Genomic DNA, 27,944 nt, shown 5'->3' on the forward strand with positions numbered 1-27,944 from the left:
TTGATTTGTAATAAAAGTTAAAAGTTGATTTTTTAATTTTTTTTATTTGAGAAGTTGGTTTTTAATCAATGGTGAAATTACAATTCTATTCTTCATGGGTCAAAATGTATTACATGGATGAAGTTGTAAATATTTTAAACTAAACGAGGATAGTTTGGTCATTTTATTATGATGTGATATTATAAATAAATATTAATTAAAAAAGTGAAAAGCAACTTTTTATCAACTTGTTAAGGGGTTGTTTGGGATAAACTAAATAAGTGTACTTTTTGACTTTTTTTGAAATATGGTTTAATAAATATGGATTGGGTTTGAAATGATGTGGTGGAGAAGTGATGTGATTTAAATAAGATGATGTGACTTAAATAAGATAGTGATTTTTTAACTTTTTGATTTTTTTAAGTTATTCCAAACTAAGCTTAAATTATTTACCTAAAAAAGTAAAAAACTTGATTAAAAGTCAAAAATTTATTTTTTACCATCTCTCTCAAATAGGCATATGTTGAGCAGGATTTTATGCCCTAGGTAACAATGTTTTATTATTTTTTGATTGTATATATTTTTTAATTTTGTTTACTGTATAGAGTCATTCGGAATTTATGTTGAATATCCCAAAAACAAATAAAACATGAAACCTAAGATAATTAAGGTCACTTGATTTCATCATATTAGAGTTTCATCAAAATTCAAAAGTCCATATGAAGGACAACACCAACTGAAACTAAAATTTAAAAGAAAAAAAAGAAAAAAATATATTATTATTATTAATTTGCAAATTTGCTAACACCTCCAAGCCGACGTGGCAACGAGGGGCCGGTCTTGCCAGCACAGCACCATCTCCGCTTGCTGCTTCGCCACGTGGAATCCCCTGAGCTGTGCTTTCCTCAGCAAACAATCAGCTTGAAAGTCCGCAAACTGGCTCAACCCCACCGCTCTCAACCCCGCGGCGGCGAACGCCTCCCTCCACGGCGGCGCCCTCCTTCCCGCCGCCTCCACCGCCGCAAAAATCTTCGGCCGCATCATAAACATCTCAATCCTCCGAATCCAATCCTCGCCTCCGCCGCCCACACTCGCCGCTTCCACCGATTCCAGAACCGTCGAGTAAAATTCGAGCCCCTCGATCACACTCCGCCGGAACGACGGCGCACCACCACCGTATGTCAGCCCTTCACCGTCCACGATCACAACCACGTGCGGCGAAATCTGGCGAAGATCGTTGAGAAATTTGACACCCATTCGTTGAAAGATAATTGGAGATAACACAACAGCGGTCTTCTCTCCTTCCATGGATTTGATTGCTTCGAAGGATAAGATTTCGAAGGTTCGAATCGAAACGAAATCGATTTCGAATACGATTTTGAGCTCACTAGCGAAGTGGTTCAGGTTATCTCTCACCAATCTCGATTCGACCGCGTACTCTTCAGGCACAATTGCAGTGATTCGAAGAACCGGCGTGTTGGATTTACGAGACTCGGCCGAGTCAGCCACTTCCTTCATGAACGAAGCCCACTGGCCTCCGAAGCCGATGTCGAAATCTACGACGTGGATGAACTTCGACCCGTCTAGGGCTTCGAGGATTGCTTGATTGGCGGTGAAATTGGAGAACATGACAATCGGAGAGACGTTGGAGAAGTTCTTGTGAGCTTTGATGGCTTGAACGACTTCCGAGGAATCGGAAGGGCGAGTTGGGCTAGTCGACCCAGTAAGCATAGTCTGCAGAGCTTCTTTGAAGTAGAAAGCAACTCTCTGGAGCGGTTTTCCAGCTGGAGATTGGAGTTTCTGGTTGAGCCGCGCCAATATCACGTGCGCGAGTTGTAATTCATTGGATTCAAAGCAATCCGCAGCTCGAATAAGCTCGTCCACGAAGTTGAACCCATCATTGTTCCAGTGGTTCATGTGATGAAAATCGCTGCAGAGATCAAAAGAATTGAAATTCTGGTTCAGATTTTGATTGGAAGAGACTTCAGAAAGTCCGAAATGGGTATGGGTTGAATCAAAGGAGTGGGAAAGTGGGAAGTCAGGGAGGAGGACTGGGAATTGAGTCTCGGAATGATCGAATTGAGGAACGATTGATTTCAAAGCAGGGGCACAAGAGTCGTCGTGCAATCCCAATTCTCTCATCAACGAGTCCCACTCCTCAAAGTTGTTCAGTATTTGGTCGTCTTCCCACTGAACAGAACCGTCCTCCGACTGTAACAAAGCATCCGAAAAACCGGACTTGGGGACTTTCTTATCGGCCACGGCGACTGAGCTAATGGGGCTCTGGCTCCGGCGGAGGTCTAGCACCGACTTAGGCTCGTAACACAAGTTGTTGGTATCGGCCGTTGAGCTGTTAAAGCTTGTGTTCCGAGCACTACTGTTTTGTTGTTTATTGTTAGAAGATTGGTGGCTTTGGGCTGAGATAAACGGAACTTTCATCTCTCTCTCTCTCTCTCTCCTCTTCTCTTCTCTTCTCTTCTCTTCTCTTTCTCACTCTATAGGTATAGGGAAGATGGGGGTGGTGGAGGGAGGGAGAGAAGAGGGGAGGGAGGTGGGCCTTTAATCTTTGCGTGCATGGAGGAGTGGATGATATGTGATTATATGTATGTATTTATATATATATATATATATATATGAGTCATGATGCGAGTTAAAGTTATTATATGAGAGAGAGAGAGAGAGAGAGAGAGAGAGAGAGACTTTTCTTTGACATATATGAGAGACATTGGTGGACAATAATGCATTCGCGACACGAGTGTGGAAGCTTCTTATTGAAGGCTTTAAAAAGACCGACTTTGTTTTTACTATTTTGTTAACTGCTTTCTTTGATTCTCCTCAAGTGTGGTTGGTTTTGTTTTATGAGCTGGTAACGCACTACGTCGATTTTACTCGCTTGCCCAGATTTTCACCGTGAATAGAATTGTAATATTAGGGGTAAATATGAGAATAGCAATATTATGAACTCGTATTTGTTTATTCAGAAATTATTATTTTATAATTCATATTTATTTTATACATAAACACTATATTACATAAATTTAATTTTCACTATATATAATTATGGATAAATTACAAATACACTCCCTGAGATTTGCTTAAAATACGAATTATCCCTTATGGTTTGAAAAATTACAAAAATACCTTCCTATTAGAATTTTTTATTTAACAAAATTAATTAAAAAAGTGAAATATCTAACTGTTCACCTATACAATAATAAAATTATCTAAATTATTAATTGAAATAAAATTTTAACATTATTAAAAACTGTTAATTAACTTGATGATTTATTAATAAAAGGACTCATTTATTATGAAATTAAAAATATTAAGGGACATAATGTAATTTCTAAAATTACATAGAGTAATTTATAATTTAAGTAAATCTTAAGGGATGTGTTTGTAATTTATTTTATAATTATTCACTTAAAAAAATTGAGTGGATAAATCTAGATTTTCAAATTTATTGATATGAGAACGTGGCATATTTTGGGAATAAGGTTAGAAGTTAGTTTATTGACTTTTAGATTCCTTTTTTGGGCAAATTACATATACACCCCTCGAGGTTTGGCTAAATTACAAATACCCCCCTGAGGTTTGAGAAATTACAAATTCCCCCCTGAATGCTATATTTACATAAGAAATTAGGGGGTAATTTGTTATGAAATATAAACCTCAGGGGGTAAATTGTTATGAAAATACAAACCTCAGGGGGCGGGATGTAATTTCCGAAACCTCAGGGGGTATCTGTAATTTTACCAAACCTCGAGGGGTGTATATGTAATTTGCCCTTTTTTTTTTTTAAATCACATTATTATTTTTATTTTTTTTAAAAAAAGAAAATTAATTTTTTTCATTTACTTCACGAAATAAACTTACGTGATGTGAACGAAGTTAAAAAGTAAGATGTCAGGACGCTTATGTCATCTTATTCCAGTGGCATTTTTAAGTGGGGATCTCAACGTGGACTATCCACAGTTAATAGTGAGAGTCTGCTTAGTTTGAATTTTCTGAAATAAAAGTTTTTTAAAAATTGAATTTTTTAATTTTCGTATTTTTTTATTTTTAGTAAATATTTTTAAAATTTTAAATATTTTTTTTTACTTTTTTAGATGTGCCTTATTTAGATATATTTAAAAAGTAAAAAAAATGTAAAAAAATATTTTAAAAAAGTAAGAAATACATAAAAATATACAAAATGTACTAAATTCTTGTATTTTTGGTATTTCGTGAATTTTTAAAAGATTTTTTTTTATAAATTTTTTACTTTTTAGGTGTATTTATGTTAGGTGTGTCTAAAAAGTAAAAAATTTGCAAAAAATATTAAAAAAATTCAATAAAAACAAAAAAATACGAAAAATAATAAAATAGAATTTTATGAAAACTGTTTTTAGAAAAATGAAACCAAACATAGCGATTATTATTTTTATATGGTGATGTTTTACAAATAATAATACTAAGATCAAGTTTGGCAACATCAAAATAATTTGAGCCGTGTTGGGGACCCGTAGTTGGGGGTGACCCCCAGCACCCCCACTCCACGTGAGAGGCTGTGGACCAAGGGAAAATAAAAAATAAAAATAAAAATAAAAATTCAACCAATCGCGTGCCGCCACATCAGTTGGGGGTCACTGGGGGTCTTCAAAACTAGGGGTGCAAATCATTTTTCAAATAATTTATCTTTTTATTTTTTTTCATCACATCACCTCTCTACTCTACTTTTCTGCACATCTTTTCGTAAAAAGATAAAAAATACACTTATTTAGGTCATCCCGAACAATCCGTAAATGGAGGATTCTCCATAGTTCAAATTTTAGATTAGAAAACGTTGTTTGGGTTTATATGGCTTATCACGAAATTTATTTTGATGACTTAAATTGTTTATTCTGTCAAAAATTTCACATATTTTATTCACATAAAAATTAAGTTGATTCGATAATTGTAATTTGTTGAATAAGCATTTGTTGCTAAAATAATATATGATTTATTTTTTAAAAATATAATTATTGTCAAATTTTTTAATAAAAAATTAAATAAGTTACAGTTATCAGATCGACTGGAGGGGATCCTCCAATACCAAATGGTTAGTTTGGAATTCAATAGCATTTAATAATTTTTCTTATAGTTATTTTGTCTTTTATTTTTAAACTACTTTAATAGTGTTTGTCTTTATTATATATATATTTTAATTTTTTAAAAAGTATTATATATTCTACAGGTAAATGTTAGTTATAAAGAATGTGCAAAATAATAATCGTTCTTAATACATACTTTAAAGACACATGTTAACATTTTTCATTTAAAAAAAATATACATATATATAGTTACCTGCTATTATTGAGTTGACACCCCAGATCAGATCTGTAACTGACTTCTTGAGCTAACATTTTAGTAGAAATTCCAGTGAAAGATCACGTAATTCTATGCACAAAGTATTTTATTATTATTTAATATTATCCATATATTTCTTGATCATAGAACTACATAAACTCTTATTATATTATTAGATAGACATACCATTCCATTAAAATTTTCGAAACATTAAGAACTCATTTAATAACGTTTTTATTTACAGTTTCTTATTTATATTTATATAATTTTTGATAATTATAAATAAAATTTTGTTTGATTTTTATTTTCATTTTTAAAAAGTTTGTAACTTCAAAAAAATTGGTTTAACTTGTTTAATTTTTTTTCCATTTCTTCCTCTCTGTACCGCCAACTATGTGCTATTGGTGGCAACCACTTTTGAGGCCGACTACCATCTCCAACCATCGGTAATTAACTTTGATCATCACTTTTCACGGCCAACAACCATATGTGGCCACCACCAATCACCTCACATAAGTGACAATTTTCTTCAGTCACCACTTCTAAGATTGACAATTACCTTCCGCTATCACTCAGTTTTTTCAATTTTTATTTTTAACTGTCGACAATCACCTCTCATAATCATATTTTTCATTTATTTTTTAAATATTTATTTACCAAATATATATTAATTTTAATTTAAAATGAATAAATAATGAACTATAAACACTATCAAACCACACCTAAATAATAATTCTGAGTTTATGCATACACGACACGACCACGTATTTTTATTCTTGTATTATTGAGCACAGTCGGTGAATGGTGGGGAAAGACCACCTAATATCTATCTACTGAAACCGACAAACCCAGGTCAAATTGCGGCCGTAAAGTTCCATTATTGCATTGCGTTGCTTCACCCTTACTCTTCCTTTATATTGTGTTTGGGTGGTAGGTTTGAAAAAAATTTAAAATAATAATAATAATTAGAAGTAAAATATAAATAAAATATATTTAGATATATTTTTTTATTTTTATTTTCAAATCTTTTCTCAAATCCCCAATAGAGTCCCACCCCACCCCACCCCACCCCACACCACAAATCCTTTAAAAATTAATTTTGTAAAAAAATTAAAAACACTAATTATTTTTATATAAATTTATTTTTTAGTAAATAAAAATAAATTTTAAAAATATTTTTTATATTTATTTTCATCAAATTAAATTTTATTTTTTGAAAAAAAATCAGAAAATAATTTTATAAACACAAACCAAACATGGCATTTCTGTAAAAATTTAAATTAATTTTACATATAAAATATATTGACTCAACTTTATTAAATAGTTGATAAATAAAGAATTACTGATCTCTTGGTATGTATTGTAATTACGTTACTACATAGTTATTTAGAAGTATCAAATAATTTTTTCCCCTTTAATATAGTCAAAAATACAACTATACAAACACCACCTTAGCTTTTTCTTACCGAGTGAACTTGACGCAGACTAACCTTTGATTACCACAGAAAGTCTGTCATGATTATATATTCAAAAGACAAATCTTCAAAAAGTTTGGGCTGTTGATTATATGTAACTTGGTGTTGAAACAAATTTTCAGATGCCTCCAATCCAATGTAAGAACCGTTCATTTCCTTTTCTCTTCAATGCCTTTTTCTTTTTATTAGTCTAACTAATCTTTATTTGACAGTTTTAGTGCAACTACTTTAGACGTGTTGTACATGTATTTTTTTTACCCTAACTTGCAAGTTGCAAGTCCTTTGTTCACTTTTGCTTCTTTCTTTCAAGCATTTTTATCAGTTTAAGTACAGCAAATTCAAGCTTTTTTTGTGAAAGGATTACTTGAATTTGGTATTTGTCGATGGAGGAAAGCGAATCCAATGTACTATACCCACTTTACAACATATATCATCGATGTAAAAAAAAGAAAGTTAAAAGATTTCACACCATGTCATATATCACCTTTTATAGTGATTTTTTACTTCATTAGGTGAAACTATTTGGTTAGATAATCATAATAGATCCTTTATGAAGAGGGTCAAATTAATCTAGCAAGGCTGGATTGGGCTTAGAGTTGAGTTCTTTACCTAGCAAGATCAACAGCGGGCTGGGCAAAGGATTCTAACCAAGATCCTATGGCGAGTTGAATAAGGCTTAACTCGTCTGGACTTACACATCATATGAAACCTCAAGAGATTTTATAAAATCAACATGAGAATGTTCTATTTCATCATGGAATAACATATTGTCTTGTGGATATTTGACATAACATAATGGTGGTTCTCCTTTCTAAGAATAAGCATGACCCAATTAGGGGCACCGCGAGACAGTTATGCTCAAGTGATTTTTGGACAACAAGAGAGGAAAACTCTGTAGAAGGGATACCTCGTCGTCTTTCAATGGGATACACATTTTTTGTCACAACTCTATATTCAGACAAATATCCAGTCAAGCAACACTAAGTACACACTCCAATGCTTTGGGAGATTGTGGAGCTCCAATTCCTGTTTAAAAATGTTAGAGATCTTAAAAATTCTATCAAAATTTTTACCAAATGTATTCATTCCTGTTTGTCGATTCACGCTGCACACTTCAATATAAAGGTGTGTAAATGTAAATCACCTAATAAGTTTTTCACCCCAACTCAAACTTCAATTCTTTTTATCTTAACAATCAGATGAAATTGTAGAAATTAAATCAAGATTACTTTTTGCAATATGATTTAATTTGGTCTCATTGAATTACTAAAAGAAGAACCAAGAACTCGAAATGCAAAAAGCACCAGTTTTCAACCTCCTCATATGGTGGAAGTCAACCGTGCATTGAAAACAAGAATTGTGCCACCGATACAGCTTTTTTTTAGGCTATGGATTTAACATTGTTCTACACTAGTCCTAATAACATTACCTAGAAATTGATTTATTTATCAAACCACTTGGGTGGTGTTTGAGTTAAATGGTTAAAATAGTGACTAGAGACAAAAAAAAATATTAAAATAATTAATAAGATAAAATATTACATCTTATTTTTCAATCAACCATGTCACGACCTACTTCCCGTACTCAAGGATTAAGTATCGTGATGGCCAGTAACTGAAGTTACTTTCGGTCAATTCTTAAACAAATTAATAAACGCGAGTGAAAATAATATTTAAGTGAGGGTACCAAAATAATCATTGGAGCTTGTATTTTTATTATAAAATTTACTGACCAAAAAGGTCAATATTTACATAGAAAAATATCATAAAAGTGTTGTGTATGTCTATTCCGCAGCCCCGCATCTCAGACTTTCCAAAAGCTATTTCTGAATTGCGTTGTTTCCTGAAAATTGGTAAACAGTTATAAGCACATGATAGAGTGAGAAATATTATACCAAGAGTATAAGGGACACAAATTAACCATGGATAGTTAATTAAGCCAAAACATTTACATAACTTAGTTTGGTAAATAAATCATTAGTAAACAAATCAGTGGCAGAAACTGAAATATAAAAATTATGTAAATAAATAACCATAACCATGGTACAAAACAGAACAGATGTCACAGAAGTGACAATCAGAACAGAGGTACAAAGTCAAGAGGTAGCTCCCACAATAGTGTAGCACTTATCTCCGTACAACACTTTGCTCCGCAAAGAACATGGGTCAATGGATCTATGACAAACAGAGGACCACACAGAGGTCAATGGTTATTTAAGTTCCCCAAGGCGTGGGACTCCCGTGATGGTACTTACAAAACATAATTGTTTATAAAGTTATAATCAAATATTCTTTAAAATATAAACAAACATATCCATGAGTTTTATTTTATACAAACATAAACTTATAATTGAAATATTAATATAATTTATAAAACATAAACGTATATAAAATAAATTATGATAAGTCAAAATATAGTAAAATATATTATGATAACTCAAGATATAATATAACTCACCTTAACTTTAATATCTCACTGTTTCTTTCCACTATCAAAGACCCTTTTAACTCCTATTATTTTCTTTTCCTTTCCTTTCTTCATTTTTCTATCCTTCCTTTCTTTCTTTCTTTTCTTTTTTTTTCTTCTCTGTTTTCCGCCCAGGTGAATCAGCTCCTCGCATAGGGAGGGAAGCGCATACGTAGCCGTATCTTCCTTAGAGATTCGATAATTAATTTGATGGATTCGTTTTTATTCTTAATAAATATTTAAGATAATTATATTTTAATTCAAATTTTTAATATGATTATATAAATAAATTAATTCCTAATTAAACTATATTCTATCATATACTAATATGAAATTAATTATTTATTTTACTATCACACTCATTATTATTATTATTATTATTATTATTATTATTTATTTATTTATACTTTGATTCTTAAATTTTTTTACTAATTATAAAATTACACATAATAATACAAAATAAATTATATATTTTTCTAATTGTGATTAAATAATATTAGTATAAATTTTACAGAATAATTAAAAATTTAGGTCATTACAAATCACCTTTTTTCTCACAATTATTTATTTAATTACAAAAAAAAATTCACAAATCATTAAAAACATAACTTTTTTTTTTCCCACCAAAAAATTAAAAAATTAACTAGAATAGCCAACATTTCAAACAAGGGCGTAGAAGGTTAGAAATTCAAACCATTATATATAAACTCTTATAGCAATATGGATTGTATAAAAAAAAAAAAAAACTAAAAAACTAAAAATTTGAAGCAATGACTAGTGGAACAATAAACTTTGTAACAATTTAAAAGGTGAGGTCACAGGTCTTGTCAAGAGGGGACTCGCACGAGAACCTAACTCGCTAGGAACAGTTTTACAGGGTGATCCATGACTACAGTGTAATTTGGGTGGGTTTGGTTAGTGTTGACTTTTTGATTTTTGAAGGTTATTATTATAATTTTAAGCGCGTTAGTAAAGATTAATTAGTTTTTACAGAAGTTTAATTGCCAACTAATTATCAGATGATTGTGTTTTAATTCTTTCAGTCTCAATGAAAGTGGCTTTTACTGGTGATTTTGTTTAGGAGAATTAAGCAAACAACGATTAAATGAAAAACAATTGTAACATTTCATTAAGTAAAGATGAAAGACTAACAATGATTCAATTCAGCCTCGTAGAAGTTTACAGCAACAAACTAATTGAAACTACTCCTATAAACGAAGTGCAGTGCAGGAATTTGAATTACATAAATGCAAAGAACAAAAAATGTAAAAACTGGAAGGAAAATAAAGTAGATAAAAACTGATTTTTTGCATCTGAGTCTGGGGCTTCTTTCTAAGACCCTCTCTGCTATTTATACTTCTCAATGACAACCATCGAAATGTGTTTCTAACTATCGAATCATCCCTCCATGATCACTAATCATGTTTTCTCACAGTTAGCTCCACTATGCCATGTCTGCAGTTAGGCTTCTCTCTTGATTTTGAATTTAAATATATGAGTAACCGTTAAAGCCACGTTATTTTGCATCTCTTTGCTGATCCAGTGCTATGCAGATCTACAATAACCAATACTAACTGCCACGTGTGTGATTACGATTGAGGATTTGAATTGTCTTCTCGTATTGCCCTCATCCTGTCACGTGTTGAACTGTGATTGCCTTAGACAAAATATGAAGCTAACATTACATGTTCTGCAATTATATAAATAATAAATAATAATAAAAATTGCAAATTTATGATACCAACAGTTAGGTTGAGAGGTTATTCAAGCCTAATCTAAGTTATGCTGAGATCTGTTCAAACCCGCCCAAGCCCAAATTATAACCCGAGATTGCCTGCCTAAGCTCGACCCGAGTTAAACTCAAATTGCCCGAGTTACTAGAATTGTTTTTTTTTTTTTTTTTTTTTTGCAGCTACATTATTAAATTATTAAAATTTGACTATATTTACATTTATATATATATATATATATAGAAGATCATTAATACCATCAAAACAAATAATTTATAATGTAAGAGAGATGCCGTTATAGTAATCTTTACAATTTATGAGTGAAAATAAAAAATAAAAAAAGGTAAGATTTTATGTTATTTCTATATATAATATATATTTAATATGATTTAATAATCTAAATTATTTTAATATCATGTAATGACTAATAATTTATATATATATATATATATATATATGTATAATTCGGGTTTCAAGTTGCTCGAATTATTTGATATCTTTGCCCATGCTCGTCTAAATTTAATTCGGACTTCTGAATTTTTATTCAAGCCTGTACCAAATTTAAAAATATCTTATCCAAATCTTAAAAAAAAATTGAATCAGATTCAGATTATTTGAATTGAGTCCGCCCAAATTGTACCCCTACCCATAACTCATGAGTGTGGGAGACCCACAAAATTGATTGAGGCCACTAATAGACCCCACCGGGTGGCTTTTGTCAAAGGGTAATGTCAAAATATCAAATTTTTTATTAAATTAATGATTAAATATTTTAAATCGGTGTGAGATTTATAAAAGTGTAAAGTTTATATTCATACGAGATATTGAGTCATTTATTTAATAAAAATTTAAGATTTATAATTTCTTGTCGAAAATGAATAGATGCGTCCATCCGTTTCTTTCTCTCTATAGAGTATTATTATTTAAGATTAAAAATTAAATTAAAATTTTAAATTAATGATATGATAATTAATTAAATTATTAAATGTAATATTTTTTAATATCAGTCCACCATATCACTTATTAATTATTAAAAAATTATTTATGTATTATTTTCTCTCAAAATATATATAGATGGTGATGGTGCCTGGCTAGTGTGTGTATCGACATATCACAGTGAGCGCGTATATATTACGGCTGAGATGGAAAGCTAGAGTATACTGCTGTTGTGGCTGCTGCCTCATATATAGAATATGTTCCCTTGCTAATTATTTTCATAGTTATCATAAAAATAAAAATAAATTTACACAAACTCACTTTTTAAATTTAATATTACATAAAAGAGATAATTATTAATTAATAGAGAAGATATAAAAGAGAGAAATAACAAATAAGAGTGATTAGTTAATTGATCATTGAGCTTGAAAAATAAATTTAATTTAGAAAAAATTATTACACTTTGGTTGAAAATTTTATAATTTTAATTATTAATATTAATATTCATAATATTTATCACTTATTGAAAATTATTTTTCTGATTCCCTCCAATATTTTATTTCCCTTTGAATTTCTACTCTATCATAAATGAGTTATAATCGTAAGAAAAATGAAATATAATACATAATTTATAGAGAAATTTCAATAAATATACGGGAAAAAAATTCACAAAATTTAAACTAGTATTTCCTAGTGAGGTTTAGGATTTTTAGCTAAACGATCTAACTCTATTAAGATAGTTAAGTGTCAAAGAATAAATTTTTTTATTTACCAAAAAAATAATAATTTTTCAATGTTGGTGTTGATATATATACAATGAGTTTGTTTGTATTGTTCAAAATTATCGTATTGCCTTCTCAAGTTAGATGTCAACATTGAATGAAAGCACTTGAGTTATATCTTATAGTCGTTTATTTTTATCGCCACATAAAAGGAATAACAATTTTAACATGTCAATTTTTGTTTTCATGGTCTCTCTCTAAAATTTGAACTCACATTGGCAATTTGTTGTTGTGGACCATGCAGGACTCGAACAAGTCCAGTCCAAGGTGTTCACAAGAGTTAGCATCATGCTAAAAGTAAATTAAATGTGATTGTAATTTTCCAAGTCGGTCCAAAGTTTATCACTTGGTTTCTACATATCTGTGTGGTACCAACCTAAAGCAGGCTGACCTCTAACACCTTTTGACCTTGGCAAATTGGCATGGATGTGGATCTTAACTCAAGCCTACTTGAGTTGAGCTGGAACAAGAACCATGTCATGGTGACTCAAACCAATATTAATCGGATCAGTAACTTTTGGGAATACAAAATTAACTGTAGAATATGATCCGGGTCATACACATTGTAGAGCTCATTGTAAAAATAAAATTAAAAATATATATATAACCCGTATTTGACTGGTTAAAAGTTCTAAATTTTTAGTCGCTAAAAGTGAATTTAAATTTTTAGATAAAATCTAAATTTTTAAAAATAAAATCTAAATTTTTAGTCGCCAAAAGTCGGGTTTTAAGTTTTCCAGACTAAATTTTTTAGTCGCCGGCTTGGTCGCTGGAAAATTGTCATGAAAGGTGTTGGCGACTAACAAACTTTTAGTCGCCCAAAAACCAAGTCTGTAGCGACTAAAATTTTCGTCGCCAAAGCTCATTTATATTTTTTAAATTATACATTTGGCGACTAAATTTTTAACCGCCAATAGTGAATTATTTTTTTTTAATTCATACATTTGCCGACTATTTTTTTCGTAGCCAAAAGCTTATTTCAGAAAAAAAAAAAAATTACCCTCTGCTCTTCTCAAGTTTTAAACCACCAACCTTCCACAATTTAAACCTTTACCAACACACTCTCTATTATGCCACAATAACATCACATGAATATATATGCAAAATATATTATTTATATAGTATATTGACCCGTATTAATATTAAACTATATATATAAACATAATTATTTTTATTCAATATAATTTATGTAAAAAATAAATTATTTATTTAAAAAAAAGGAGCCACTTTTGGTGACTAATTTTTTTTTTAGTCGCCAAAAACCTTTGTTTTGGCTACTATCAATACTTTAGTTGCTAAAAAAATTAATTTCCGCCTAAAAATAACCACTTTCGGCGACTAAACTGATTTCCAGTCGCCAAAGCCGACACTTTTGCCAACTAAACTCAATTTTAGTCGCCAATTGTCCACTTTTAGCTACTAAATTTTTTTTAGTAGCCAAAAACCTTTACTTTTGGCTACAAAATTTTTTTTTGTCTGTAAAACACCTACAATCGGCGACCAAACCATTTTTTTGTCGCCAAAACCTATGCTTTTGGCTACTAAAATTGTTTTAGTCGCTAAAACCCATATAATCAGTGACTAACTGATTTTTAGTCACCAATAAGTATACATTTGGCTACTAAACTGTTTTAGTTGCCAAAAAGTCTTCACTTTTGGCTACTAATTCAATTTTAGTTGCCAATTGTCCTCCTTTCAGCAACGAAATTTACATTTTTGGTCGCTAAAACTGCTTTTTGTTGTAGTGAACAAACCCAACTTGAATACAATTTTAACTTTGTTAAGTTTTTAAACAAAACTTGAATAACCTACTATTTGGCTCGATAAACATATATACACTATAAAAAAACAACTTCTCGAGCTCGACTCATGTTCAACATGTTAAAAACTCATTCAAAATCGACTCCTTATATAAGTAAGCTAAGCTTATACATAATTTAAAAATCGTTAAATTATCAAATCAAACTTAAACATCTATTACTCAGCTCGAGTTGACTATATTTTCAACGTTAATCTCAACTAGATGTTTTGCTTCATCATTTATTAAATTTTAGGGAAAAGTTTCGAAATCAAGTAAAATGTTATTTGCAGAAATACAAGACAAAAGTTAAATCGATAAAGATTGTTTGACATGAGTCGTACGCGAAAATGTAACACGCTTTTTAAAGAGTGCTTATTTGGTGTTATTACTATCAACATTAATAATGAAAATGAACGGTGAAAACAGCAGAACCACTATTTTTATTCAAATAGTACATAGTTGAGCTTGAGCATCTATCTTTTGGAATATTACCCCAAAAAAAACTTACTTTATAACATTGGATGACATCATTTTCATCTCCAAATAAAAATATATAACCTGTTACATTTTTTAAAGAGCATTGGGTTAAAATACATCCCCAAATAAAACAAAATGATTTCACTAATAATAACTAGCTTCCAAGAGCCCAAGTACACTTTATAAAACATTAGAAATATATACTACTTTTTTTCTTTGGGATACATCAAAAAATCAAAACAAAACCCAAACAAAATATAAATAAATAAATAAATAAATAAATAAACTGACGCAAGCAAAGAAGTCCAAAAATAAAACAAAAGATGAAAATATGAGTAAAGTTAAAAGTTCACACACAAGGTGGGAGAGGGAGGGGGAGCTTGTATCATACAAAAGAAGTTGGGAGAGGGTCGAGATTCTGATTTAGATCATTCATATAAAGATAGTTTCAGCCCCAACTCTCAAAAAAGAAAAAGAAAAAGAAATAAAAATTAAAGGCAGAAAAAAGCCAATTTTGGGGGGAAAGATCAGATCAGTAGTGGATGTGATTTGGCCATGGCATTAGAGTATCTTCTATGTCTTCTATTATTCAAGCAACCACCACACAGCAATGGTCCTTAATTTCACAAAGAAGAGGATCTAGAGGGGTGTAACACTGATGATCCTTTGGACATTTTTTTAATAATTTGATTCCAATAGTTTTCTTTAATTAGGACCACCACACCATCATTTTCTAATTTAATTGATTCCTCCACATTTCACATGTGCCTTCTCTATCTCAAATTTGTCTAATACGTGCCTGTATATAATGCTTATTTATTTGTATAAGATGTTTATTTGGAACCCGCATTGTCGTTGTCTAGGAATAAAATAATCTGTTAAAAACCTATATAGAGAAGTTTATGAATGACATGAAATTCGATTTCTCCTTTGATTTATTCTATACACTGCACATTGTTATTAGAAAATGAGAGGGTAATTTCTGTGGAAATTGGGCCGAGCTGGGTAATGGGTCATTTTGTGGACCACAGTAAGAAGGGTTGAGTAAAAAGGGCCTTGTAATTAGTCCGGTCCAGAAGAGTTTTGGTGGTTAGCTTGGTCACCACGGTCGGCACGATGACAGTTAGCTCGGTCATACTATACTGGGCCGAAGTATGTTGAGCTTTCCTCAGAACCTTGCTGTTAGTTAGCTCGGTCCAAGTACGATGTGATCAGTCCGGTTTCGGACAACACAGTTGGAATGTCAAACAGACGTACACACAGTGAAAGAAAGAACTGAGCTAGTGGGAGCTCGATCTAGTCTGCGGCTTTAGCATGGCCATGTTATCTCGGTCGTATTGACATCCAACCGTGGTAGAACCATCTCACTTGGTTTAAGCAGTGAGGGGGGTGTTGAAGGATAAACATGATCTTTCAGGAAGGTGATTCCTAGGAGGACTCTACGTGGATGAGTAAGAGTCCTACTTGGATTATGCCACACGGAACTGTTAGAATTTCTCTCCACCTACCACCTCCACTATCACACACTCCACACCTACCACCTCCACTATCACACACTCCACTACCATCCACCTCCACTATCACACACTCCACTACCATCTTCTCCTCTATATATAGGAATTGTAATATACAGATATGAATCAATCAATAACAATCAATATTACATAAATTTCAACATGGTATCAGAGCCAGGTTAGCTCTTGGTGAGCTTCACCTTCCGGCGGGCGGCAACCTTGCCTTCACCGCCCGCCGGACCCTAACCTGTTACATAATCAAATCTCAAACAGACCTGATTCACACCTCCCAAAACATCTCATTTCATTCATCTGTTTCGTACCCTGTTGGCCTTCTTCCTTACCTTGCCGATCGGCGCCACCGCGCTACTTGCCTTGCTGTCACCACCGTTAGACTTCCGGCGTTGGTTCTCTACGCGCCGCCTTCTCCACCTTCGGACAACACCACCATCCACAGCCTCGTACCTGCCATGCGCCGTCCCTGCCTTCTTTCCTCCTCTGCTTTCAGCTGTTGTAGTTGTGCAAGTAACAGCTCCGTTGCTTCCGATATCATCTTCCCTTTGACTTGGTCGACCAAACCATGATTATGAGGATCCAAGCCAAAACCCATGTCGGAGAACATGGACAAGTCCTTGGACAAACCTTTAAGCAATTTCAACCTCTTCTTCAACTTGTTCTTCTTATTCGCTGTGGTTTCCTTTTCCTTGACATGGTCCTTCTTCCCAGTACCGGCCCTAATCGTCGGGGTCGAACCATAACCATAGTAATACTGCATGTGACGGTCGTCGCAAAACCCATAATTTGAAAACTTTCTGATCCGAGAACCCCTTGAACCCAAAAGCCGACAAGAAAAAAGGGGCTCCTCCATGGACAGGCATGCCCATCATGCCTGAAGAAACAGAGGGTTTCACTCTTCCTCTCTATCACCGACGTGAACCCCTATGTCTCTCCCCACCACTTCTCCAGATTTATTTATATTTGTGGACCCAAACTTTAAACCCTGTTTTTTTGCCTTTCTTTTTCTTTTCCTATTTACATCCACTTTTGTCCCCTACTTTCTCTCTCTTATTTTTTTTATTCCACCCACCAGCGCATGCTTTCCCATTAATACCTTTTTCTTATTCTTTTTTTTTATTCTTATTATTCTTCCACACCATGCTCAAAAAAAAAAAAAAAAAGAAGAAAAACACAAACATTTCAAATTTGCACAACAACCCATATTTTATTCATCTCAGGGATCACCCCGATCATAATTTTACACAAAAAAAAAAAAAAAAAACCACAACAACAAACCAAAACAGTGGCATTTTTTCTTCTTCACTCTGCCGCCGGTCTTTTCTTCTTGCCTCCGTCCTGGGCGGCCCTTGCCGGTGTTGCCTCCGTGTTTCCCACTCCACTGGGCACGATCACTCCACCCTGCTCCTCCACTGCAGCATATGGAGGACCTCCAAATCGGAACATCACGGTGGCCTTCCGCTTCAGCTCCTTGTTTTCTGCCCTTAGCACGCTTATCTCTGCTCGCGCATCCTTATACATGCGTTGGAGCAGAGCCAGCTGGGAGTTTAAATGCTGCACCTCATTTGTCCTACTCTGCAGCCGGTTCGACAAGTTTGTGACCGCCGTCATGCTTTCCACACATGCCTTCAGAGTATACTGATTGGCCTCCACATCCGACTGCACTGCCATTCTTTGCTCCACCGACTGCATCGGAAAGTTCAACGGAGCAAACTCCGGGGCACTTGGTTGAGGTTCCAGTGCCACCGCACCAGTTCTCTCTCTTGTTGACTCGTTGAGGTCGGGAAAGAGGGTGAGCAGCCCGCGGGAAGACGATGAAGCCATTTTCTAGGCAACAGAGTGTCACACAGTATCTCTCTCAGAACTCTCTCTCAGAAAACAGAGTGTTACAGAATCTCTCTCAGAAATCTCTCTCAGAATATCTCTCGCAGGTTTTTTGCCTCAGCCTCAGCCTCTGTCTTATAGCCGAGGCAGCCACGCGCATCGCGCGCCTCTTGACGCCCGACAAACTGGCACGCCTTTTCATGGCACATCTTTTGATAAAGTGGGCACGCCTTTTGATGGCACGCCTTTTGAAAAATTGGGCACACCTTTTGAGGGTGCGACTTTTTTAAGGGTCCGACAAGACTCTGTAAACTGTCCCGACATTGATTCCGGTTAGCTCCTTTATGGGTCCGACAAGACTCTGTAAACTGTCCCGACATAGATTCCGGTTAGTTTCTACAAGGGTCCGACAAGACTCTGTAAACTGTCCCGACATTGATTCCGGTTAGCTCCTTTATGGGTCCGATAAGACTCTGTAAACTGTCCCGACATAGATTCCGGTTAGTTTCTACGAGGGTCCAGCAAGACTCCGTAAACTGTCACAACAACTGTCACAGCATTGTCTGCTACAACGGTCCGACATGACCCCATAAACTGTCTACTACATCGGTCTGACACCGCCATCCAGTGTCCTCTACACCGTTATGACACCACCATACAGTGTCCTCTACAATGTTATGACACCCCCATACAGTGTCCTCTACAACGTTATGACACCACCATCCAGTGTCTTCACCAATGGTCTGACACGACCATACAGTGTCTCCTATCCTCTTTTATTTTTATGTATTTTATTATTTTGGTCCTCTCTCCAAACTCAAGTTGGTTAGTTTCTATCCTCCTTGAGTTTGCGGGGGGCTGTTAGAATTTCTCTCCACCTACCACCTCCACTATCACACACTCCACACCTACCACCTCCACTATCACACACTCCACTACCATCCACCTCCACTATCACACACTCCACTACCATCTTCTCCTCTATATATAGGAATTGTAATATACAGATATGAATCAATCAATAACAATCAATATTACATAAATTTCAACACTATAAAAGCTCACAACATCACTTATGAAGAGGTAACACAACTTTGATTCTTGAATACACCAAGCTTTTGTCTATTTGTCTATTTTGCTGACTTAAGTATCGGAGAGGTATCCGGCACACAACCTCCGGCTAGCTCACGTTTGTGTTTTCAGGGAGTAAAGAGACGACGTTTGGAGGAGCGCGGACTTGATCAACAAGATTATACAAGAAGATTATTTCTTACTCGTACAATTGGCGCCATTTGTGGGAATCACAGAAAGAACAAAACCTCTTGATCAAAGTTTTCCTTGCTAGATTAGACGCAATGGCGCACAATGAAGATTTGTCGCAGTCCGCCATTGACGGGCAAACCCCAGAGGAAGGTGGGAGGCGCGAAGGTTTGCTTTCCATTCCTCCCATGGCAGATCTGGAGCCCCAGCAACAGAATCCCCAGAGGGACGCAAGGGGAAGGCGGGGTAACAGCCCCCGTCGCTTATCAAGTCCTGATAGACAGAGGCGGAGGATCGACCCTCAAGTTTTGGAGGATCGGGTAAAGGAGCAGGACGAGTTAATCAGGAAGATGGCGGCGGACATGGAATTAATGAAGCGCTAGATAAAAGGGAAAGGGGTGCGGCAGGAGAGGGGCGCAAAACCGATGCGCCTCCTCGCTACTCAGAAGACCGTGGTAGGCATACCACGCCATCGCAAGCAGAGAGTAGGAGCCTCAGAACAGGCGACACTCAATCAAGGACTTCCAGGACTTGTTACTCCAGGTCTGAGAGAACGAGAACATTAAGGTCCTACACTGAGGGAAGCACCTATCGGCTCTCACATACGCACCAGACGGCATCCAGGCAAACGGAGTTGCCTAGATCCTCCGACTTACGGACTGTGCTTGAAGAAAGGGCACGACTAAAGGAGGATGCCAGGGCACGCGACCCACACAGAGTTTCAGCCCTTCAGCGGTTGGCTCCTGGGACGCATGGAAGCGTCGAGGTTAGAATGCCAATATCGCACCTTGCCTACGAACCAACAGATAAAGCATTGGCAAGGCTACATAGCTTGCCGTTCTTTCCGGCGATTAAGAACGCACTCTTACCTTCAGGCTTCATCTAGCCTAAATTTACGATTTACGAGGGAAAGACTGACCCTTACATGCACCTAAGCCACTTTCGCCAGGTCATAGTAGTGTACCGGCGGAACGAGGCTTTGATGTGCATCCTATTCCTATCCAGCCTTGGCGACCTAGGTTTAACCTGGTTCGAAAGGCTACCAGAAGGTAGCATAGCCTCTTGGGAGTAATTAGCAGAGGCGTTCGTGATAAGGTTCATAACGAACACCAAGATGCCAGTAGAGATTGATCAGTTACTCTCCATCGACATGGGCGACAAGGAGACGTTGAGATCTTACAACAGCCGTTATTGGGAGACCTTCAACCAGATAGGAGATTGCCCCACAAATCTTGCGATCGCGCAGTAAAAAAGAGGTCTTCCAGTCGGAAACAGGCTGAGGGACTCAATTACCATGATGCCCCCCTCACAATGGAAGCCTTAATGGAGAGGGTACACCAGCACATTCGGGTGGAGAAGGATGATTCCTATGCTAAAACAAAGTCTGGTACAGCCGCAATACCAGATAAAAAGACTTTGGTAAAAGTCAACGCGGTAGAACGTCCAAAAAAGAACAGGCGAGGCAGGCGAGACAACGGAGAAGACCAAGATAAAAGATGGTTGAGAGTCCGCACTGCCATTACCACGATATTCAAGAAACCAATCTATCGAATTCTCAACGAGATACGCGATGAACCTTTCGTCAAATGGTCAGCTAAATTGGGAAAGGCACAGAAGGACTACGACGGAAGATCTCGGTGCACCTTCCATAAGAAAAAAGGGCACCGCACTGAAAATTGCACGCCGTTGAGACAGCATCTGGAGGAGTTAGTGGCAGCTGATCACCTGAACTGGTTCATAGAATGAGGGACGCAGCCAGCCCCCAAAACCACGATCATCTAGATGGAACACCAATTGACGCCCCACCTCAAGGCGTGATAAACGTAATACATGGGGTATTTGAGCCTGAGCGAGTATGTGAGCTCAGGGGAATGATAAAGAAGGCTCAGCACTTAAGGGAGGTATTAAGTGCGCAGCCCACCATTAAAAAGGGGAGAATAGAGGCCACGAATGTCATGACTTTTTCAGACAGAGACTTGGCAAGGATATATTGCCCTCACAATGATGCACTAGTTGTCACTCTCCGCGTCAAGGATTACGACGTCAAGCAAATTTTGATCGACCAAGGGAGCTCATGTGAGATAATGTACTACAAAACTTTCAAACAGTTGAAACTGGAGGACAAAGACTTGGCACATGCCGTATCTCCCCTGATCAGATTCAACTCAATGCCAGAGTGGCTAGTTGGCAAGATTATCCTCCCAATCAGAGCAGGAAGCATGACAAAACAAGTGGAATTCTGGGTATTAAAAGTCCCTTCCACTTACAACATAATCTTGGGAAGGACATGGCTACGCGCCATGCGATCGGTTGCGTCAACCTACCATCAAGTAATGCGGTTCCCCAACGAAGTCGAGTAATTGAAGAGGTCTATGGAGACCAAATTATGTCCAAGCAATGCTTCGTCACAGTAAATGGCAGCCGAGCTGCCAAAGGGTTTGTTCAGATGGTGGAAGAACCTGAGAGCAATGAATTGTTTGTGGATGTTGGCAAAGCTGCTGAATAGAAGGTAGTGGAAGACTTGGTATAGGTAAGAATAGATGAAAATGACTCGAAAAAGTTCTTTTTGCTTGGTTCATCTATGTCCAGCACTGAGAGAGTAGAGGTCATGGAATTCTTGACCTCAAACATCAAAGTGTTTGCCTGGACGCCGTATGACATGCCTGGCATTAACCTAAACTTCATCTGTCACCAATTGAATGTCCACCAAACTGCAAGACCAATCATACAGCGCATTTGTAGATTAGCACTTCACCACGCCGAGATAGTGGCAGAAGAAGTGGGAAACCTTCTAGAGGTAGGAGCTATCAGAGAGGTGCACTATCCCAAGTGGATATCCAACACAGTAGTGGTGCCAAAGAAGAATGGAAAATGGCGTGTCTGTGCGGACTACAAAACAGTCAACAAGGCATGCCCAAAGGACAGCTTTCCTCTACCACGGATAGACCAACTGGTAGATCTGACGACAGAACACAACCGTCTTAGCTTTCTTGATGCCTACAGAGGTTACCATAAGATCGCTATGTATGAGCCAGACCAGGAGGTCACATCCTTTATGACGCCAAGAGGACTGTATTATTACAAGGTCATGCCCTTTGACCTTAAGAACGCAGGGACAACATTCCAACGGATGGTCACCAAGATGTTCGAACCATTGTTAGGCAGAACAATGGAAGCCTACATCGACGACATAGTGGTCAAGAGCAAGGATAAGAATGACCATCTCAGGGACCTAGGCGAGATGTTTCAGATCCTAAAGAAGCACAAGTTGCGCCTTAATGCATCCAAGTGTGCGTTCGGCGTTGGGTCTGGCAAATTCTTAGGCTTCCTGGTGACCAACCAAGGTATAGAAGTAGACCCTTCTCAAATCAAAGCAATCCAGGATCTAGAGAGGCCCAACTCAGTAAAAGAAGTACAACATCTCACTGGTATGGTAGCTGCGCTAAACCGGTTCATAAACCGGTCGTCAGACAGATGTCGACCATTTTTTCAAGCATTAAAGGCCAGGTTTGAGTGGGATGAAGAATGCGACCGCGCCCTAGAAAGTTTGAAAGAATACATGTCTTCTCCACCGCTGCTAGTGACCCCAATACCTGGAGAAGAACTATTTTTGTACCTGGCAGTCTCACAGCACGCAATTAGCGCAGTGTTAGTCCGAGCAGAAGGAATCCAACATCTGCCTATCTTTTATGTCAGCAAGACATTGTTGGGCGCAAAAACTAGGTACTTACCACTGGAAAAACTGGCCTTAGCCTTGATGATGGCCTCAAGGAAGTTGTCGCACTACTTTCACGCCCACACCATAATCGTTCTCACAGCTTTTCCATTAAAAGCTTTGTTTGAGAGGGCGAACTTTTCTGGGCGAATCTTGAAATGTGCAGTAGAGTTGAAACAGTTTGACATCAAGTTTCAATCCAGAACCGCGATAAAAGCCCAAACTTTGGCAGACTTTGTCACAGAATGCACACCAGGAAGTCATCACGTCTGCCCAGTTGACTTAATGGGTACAATCGAAATAGGGATGGAAAGTGGCGCCGGAATAGCGTAACCCCTAATACACGATACCCAACCACATCCCAGAATAGACCAGTATGAACAAAAGGAGGGAGAAACAAATCATACTGCACCAAGCAAAGACTCATCAACAAATAAAGACTTGGTACAATCAGATAGCAAGGGGCAAACAGTAAGTGTGGACTTTGAAGAAAACACCAGCAACACTCAGGACCCCAATGCATCATCCGATCCCTCTACTTGCTGGAAGCTATTTGTAAGAGAGATGTGGAAGCTCTTTTGTGGATGAAGCATCCAACAGGCATGCAGCAGGACTCGACATAGTTCTCATCTCACCAGATGGCCTAGTAGTGGAACAGGCAATCAACCTTGGCTTCCTAGCATCAAACAACGAAGCGGAGTATGAAGCGCTTCTGGTAAGACTAAAATCAGCACTCTACATGAAGGCTACTGAACTAATGGTTTACAGTGACTCACAGCTGGTGGTAAACCAAATTTCAGGCGACTACGACGCAAATGATGAAAGGATAGCTAAGTACCAAGAGTTAGTCAGAAAAGAGATCATGAAGTTCGAAGCAGTGCGGATAGAGCAAATTAACAGGGAAGAAAATAGCAGAGCAGATGAACTAGCATGCTTTGCTTCAATGGCAGATACATCCATCCCACATCCACTACTGATCGACTTCTTACCCAGACCAAGCATTGAAGAACCTGAAGTAGAAGAAGTATGTTGCGCTGAACTAGGCCCTTCATGGATGGATCCCATTATAACGTTCCTAAAAGACGACACTTTGCCCGAAGAGAAGAAGGAGGCCAACAAGATTAAAGCAAAGTCACAAAGATTTTGGCTCTCCCCATCAATGGCCTTGTATAAGAAATCTTTCACAGGACCTTACTTGAAGTGCGTCCATCCCAGCAAGGTCGAAGCATTCCTGTTCAAGATTCACGAAGGCGCATGCGGAAGCCACCAAGGGGGGAGATCATTGGCTTACAGAGCAATTTCGCAGAGATATTGGTGGCCTTACATGCAAGCAGATTCAGAGAAGTATGTCAAGAAGTGCGAGAAATGCCAGAAGTTCGCACACCAAATTCATCTGCCAGCCAGAGAACTTCTACCTTTAACTAGCCCATGGCCCTTCGCAATGTGGGGTTTGGACATAGTAAGACCACTTCTAACGGCGCCCGGCAACAGGAAGTTCTTTCTAGCAGCAACAGACTACTTCACAAAGTGGGTGGAAGCAGAAACACTAGCATCAATAAAGGAGAAAGATGTGAAGAAGTTCATCTGATAGAATATCATCACTCGATTCGGTATACCCAAGGTGCTAATATCTGACAATGGCACCCAGTTCGACCGCAAAATTTTTAGAGGCTTTTGTGAGAAGTACAAGATAGAATTCTACAACTCTACACCAGCATACCCCCAAGCAAATGGCCAGGCAGAAGCATCAAACAAAGTTGTCTTGGATGGATTGAAGAAAATGTTAGAGAAAGTAAAAGGAAAGTGGGCTGAGGAGCTTCCTCATGTTTTATGGGTTTACCGCACCACACCTCGACGATCAACGGGAGAAACACCATTCTCTTTAGCCTACGGCATGAGAGCAGTAATCCTACTGGAAGTTGGCCTCCTCACCATTCGAAGCGAAAATTTTGATCCAGACTTAAATGGAGAAGCCATCACATTAGAGCTCGACCTTGTAGAAGAAAGAAGAGAAAGAGCACTGGTTCACATCGCCTCATACCAACAGGACTTATCCAGGAAATACAACGAGACCGTACATCCAAGGCAATTCAAGATCGGAGATTGGGTACTGCGCAAAGTAATGGGGAACACCCTGGTACCTGGAGATAGCAAGTTAGGGCCCAATTGAAAAGGACCTTACAAAGTGGTTGGATTAGCTGGTAGAGGGGCATACCACTTGAAAGACGAGGATGGCAAAACCATTCCCAGGCCATAGAACACTGCTAATCTCAAGCTATTTTATTTTTAGCTTTTCTTTCAAATATTTGTAATTTTTTTCTTTCTCAATAAAACAAATAGTTTCTTTTCAGTATAGTTGTTTCCTTCTGTAAAAGATTATTTTAGTGAGTTAGGTACACTGTAAGCATAGTTGGCCGGAATAACCAACTTTGCACTCTCTTCAGCTAAGATTAGGATCAGTGCTGAAAAAGTTGACAGGAAAAACCAACACCACTCCTAAGCCTAGGATAAGGATCCAAGCTACAGGATGTTTGGTTGGAATAACCAAACACTTTACTCTAGGTTGGCAAGAATAACCAACTTAGAGGTTGGCTGGAAAAACCAACACCCCTCTTAAGCCTAGGATAAGGATCCAGGCTGCAGGACGTTTGGTCAGAATAACCAAACACTTTACTCTAGGTTGGCAAGAATACCCAACTTATAGGTTGGCTGGAAAAACCAACACCCCTCCTAAACCCAGGATAAGGATCTAGGCTGCAAGACGTTTGGCAGAAATAACCAAACACTTCACTCAGAATTGGCAGGAAAAACCAACTTTGAGCTCTCTTCAGCTAAGATTAAGATCTAGCTGAAGAGGTTGGCTGGAAAAATCAACACTTATTGTTGTTCAATCGAGATAAAGGATCTCGGCTGAAGAGGTTGGCTGGAAAAACTAACACTTGTTAGTCTTCAGCCGAGATAAGAACCTAGGCTAAAAAGGTTGGCTGGAAAAATCAACACTTATTGTTCTTCAGCCGAGATGAGGATCTAGGCTGAAGAGGTTGGCAGGTATGGCAGTTAGATCGCAAAGTTTAAGACCGGAATAAAGTATCTCGGCTAGAGAATATTATATTTCACTCAGATTACAGAGTAAAGTGCATACATGGAAATTAACCGAAATAATAGTTAGAACAAAAGAAGATTTCATTGAGAGTATAAATCAAGAGTTACAAAAGGGTGGGATTTCAGCCTGGTTACAGTTTTCTTTCCAAAAGTAAAAAAGAAAAAAATATAGAGTCAAGCAAACAGATCCTCAAGATCAGCATCTAGTTCAACTCGGAGCTCGGTTTCAGTTGGTAGCTCGGTTGTCAGGTCTTCCACCAGTGGCTCAACCCGCCCTGAATGGATGGCTAGATCATTGACGACCGGGGCATTGTCAGGCACGGTCTCTTCATCTTCATCCTCAGATTCAAGGAACTTTTGTTGAACGGCGGCTGCATACTCCGCCATACAGCTCGGTATGAAGTGCGATGGAGAGTTCTGGAAAACCTCAGTCTCTGGACCGTGACCGAGTTGTTTCACCGCCGCTTTCCACCTGCACTTGAAAAATAGATCCTTGGCAGCTTCACACTGCAGGATGTAGGTTGTTTCACCTTCTTTGTAACCACGGTCCTCTGCATCGCCAATCTTCTTCTCGAGTTCAGTTATTTCGGCTTTCTTGGTTTGCTCAACTTTGGCAAGCTCACGCAGATAGCGGTCCTTCTACTCGGTCAGAGCTTTTTGTTTGTCCATCTCGGCTAAGTCAACTAGGCCGGTAAGGCGGGCGACCTCAGATTGTAGCTCGGCCATTTGTTGTTTGGCCTCGTTTAGCTCAACCGTCTTCTTTTCAGCCTCTGCCAAGGCTTGCCTTGTTGTTTTGCATAGCTCTAGTACAAGCTTATGGGCAATCTGGTTCTTTTGCATAGCCTGCATAGATATGGTAAGCAATGTAGAGTGAGAACCAAGCTAACAGTTGGACAAAACAGAAAAACAAAGGAAAGAGTACTCAGTAGCACCATTGATTTGGTGGCCGAGCGGATAGCTTTTAGCTCGGTAAGGTGGGCGTAGTGATCCATATCAGGGGGCAGACACACGCTCTTAGCCAAATTGAAGGCCAGCATGTGATCTTTATCTGCTACCACTGAATCTGTTGGTCTGATGGCTTGGTTGTGATATGTTAATTTCGGTGCCCAATCAGAGGAGTTAGCTCAGTCTGGGCTCTCAGGTTATAGGCTCGGTACTTCGGTTTGGGGAAGCACAGTTTCATCTTCGTCGACGAGGCATGGTTCGGTAGTAGAAGACCAAGCTCGCTTGCGAGTCTGTGACGATTTAGGTTGGTGGGATGGCAGGGCTACCACGGTCTCTTGGGTTTGATCGGCTGGGGGTACCTCGGGCTGGTTTGTCTCGGTCAGAAGGGCTCTTACGGCTCTTTTCTTGGCCATTTCTTGTTCAGCAGTTAGTCAGATCAGGTTGATTTGAGGCAAGGTTGGGTCCGATTCAAGAGAGGCTTCCAACAAAAAGTCAGTTACCCTGGTCTTACGTTTACTACCGTGTCTATACGTCGGTTCAAAATTCAATAGCTCGGTCCAACTTCTATTTGGGTATCGAAGTGCGGCGCGAAGTG

General features: G+C 37.4%; 1 protein-coding gene and 1 long non-coding RNA gene across 3 annotated transcripts in view; both read right to left on the minus strand.

The window, feature by feature from the left end:
- Positions 1 to 636: 636 nt before the first annotated feature.
- Positions 637 to 2,812, minus strand: LOC114278403 (scarecrow-like protein 15). Its single transcript, XM_028220428.2, has one exon. The coding sequence runs from the start codon at positions 2,416 to 2,418 to the stop codon at positions 781 to 783; it is 1,638 nt and encodes a 545-aa protein (XP_028076229.2). The 5' UTR covers positions 2,419 to 2,812; the 3' UTR covers positions 637 to 780.
- Positions 2,813 to 14,917: 12,105 nt separating this feature from the next.
- The window catches only part of LOC114278404 (uncharacterized), a 29,952-nt gene continuing 16,925 nt past the window's right edge, over positions 14,918 to 27,944 (minus strand). The window contains exons 2-3 of one of the 2 annotated variants that reach the window (XR_014345540.1): positions 19,378 to 27,247; positions 15,062 to 16,458 (exon numbers count right to left, since the gene is read on the minus strand). This is a non-coding gene — a long non-coding RNA (uncharacterized LOC114278404). The other variant, XR_003634912.2, reaches the window with a different exon arrangement.

Source organism: Camellia sinensis, chromosome 1 (genome assembly GCF_055761805.1).
Source record: "Camellia sinensis isolate YWXY chromosome 1, ASM5576180v1, whole genome shotgun sequence".
In the NCBI taxonomy this organism is placed as follows: Eukaryota; Viridiplantae; Streptophyta; class Magnoliopsida; order Ericales; family Theaceae; genus Camellia; species Camellia sinensis.

Coding starts and splice junctions, on each gene's coding strand:
- LOC114278403 (XM_028220428.2), bottom strand. CDS start 2,418: ATGAAAGTTCCGTTTATCTCAGCCCAAAGCCACCAATCTTCTAACAAT.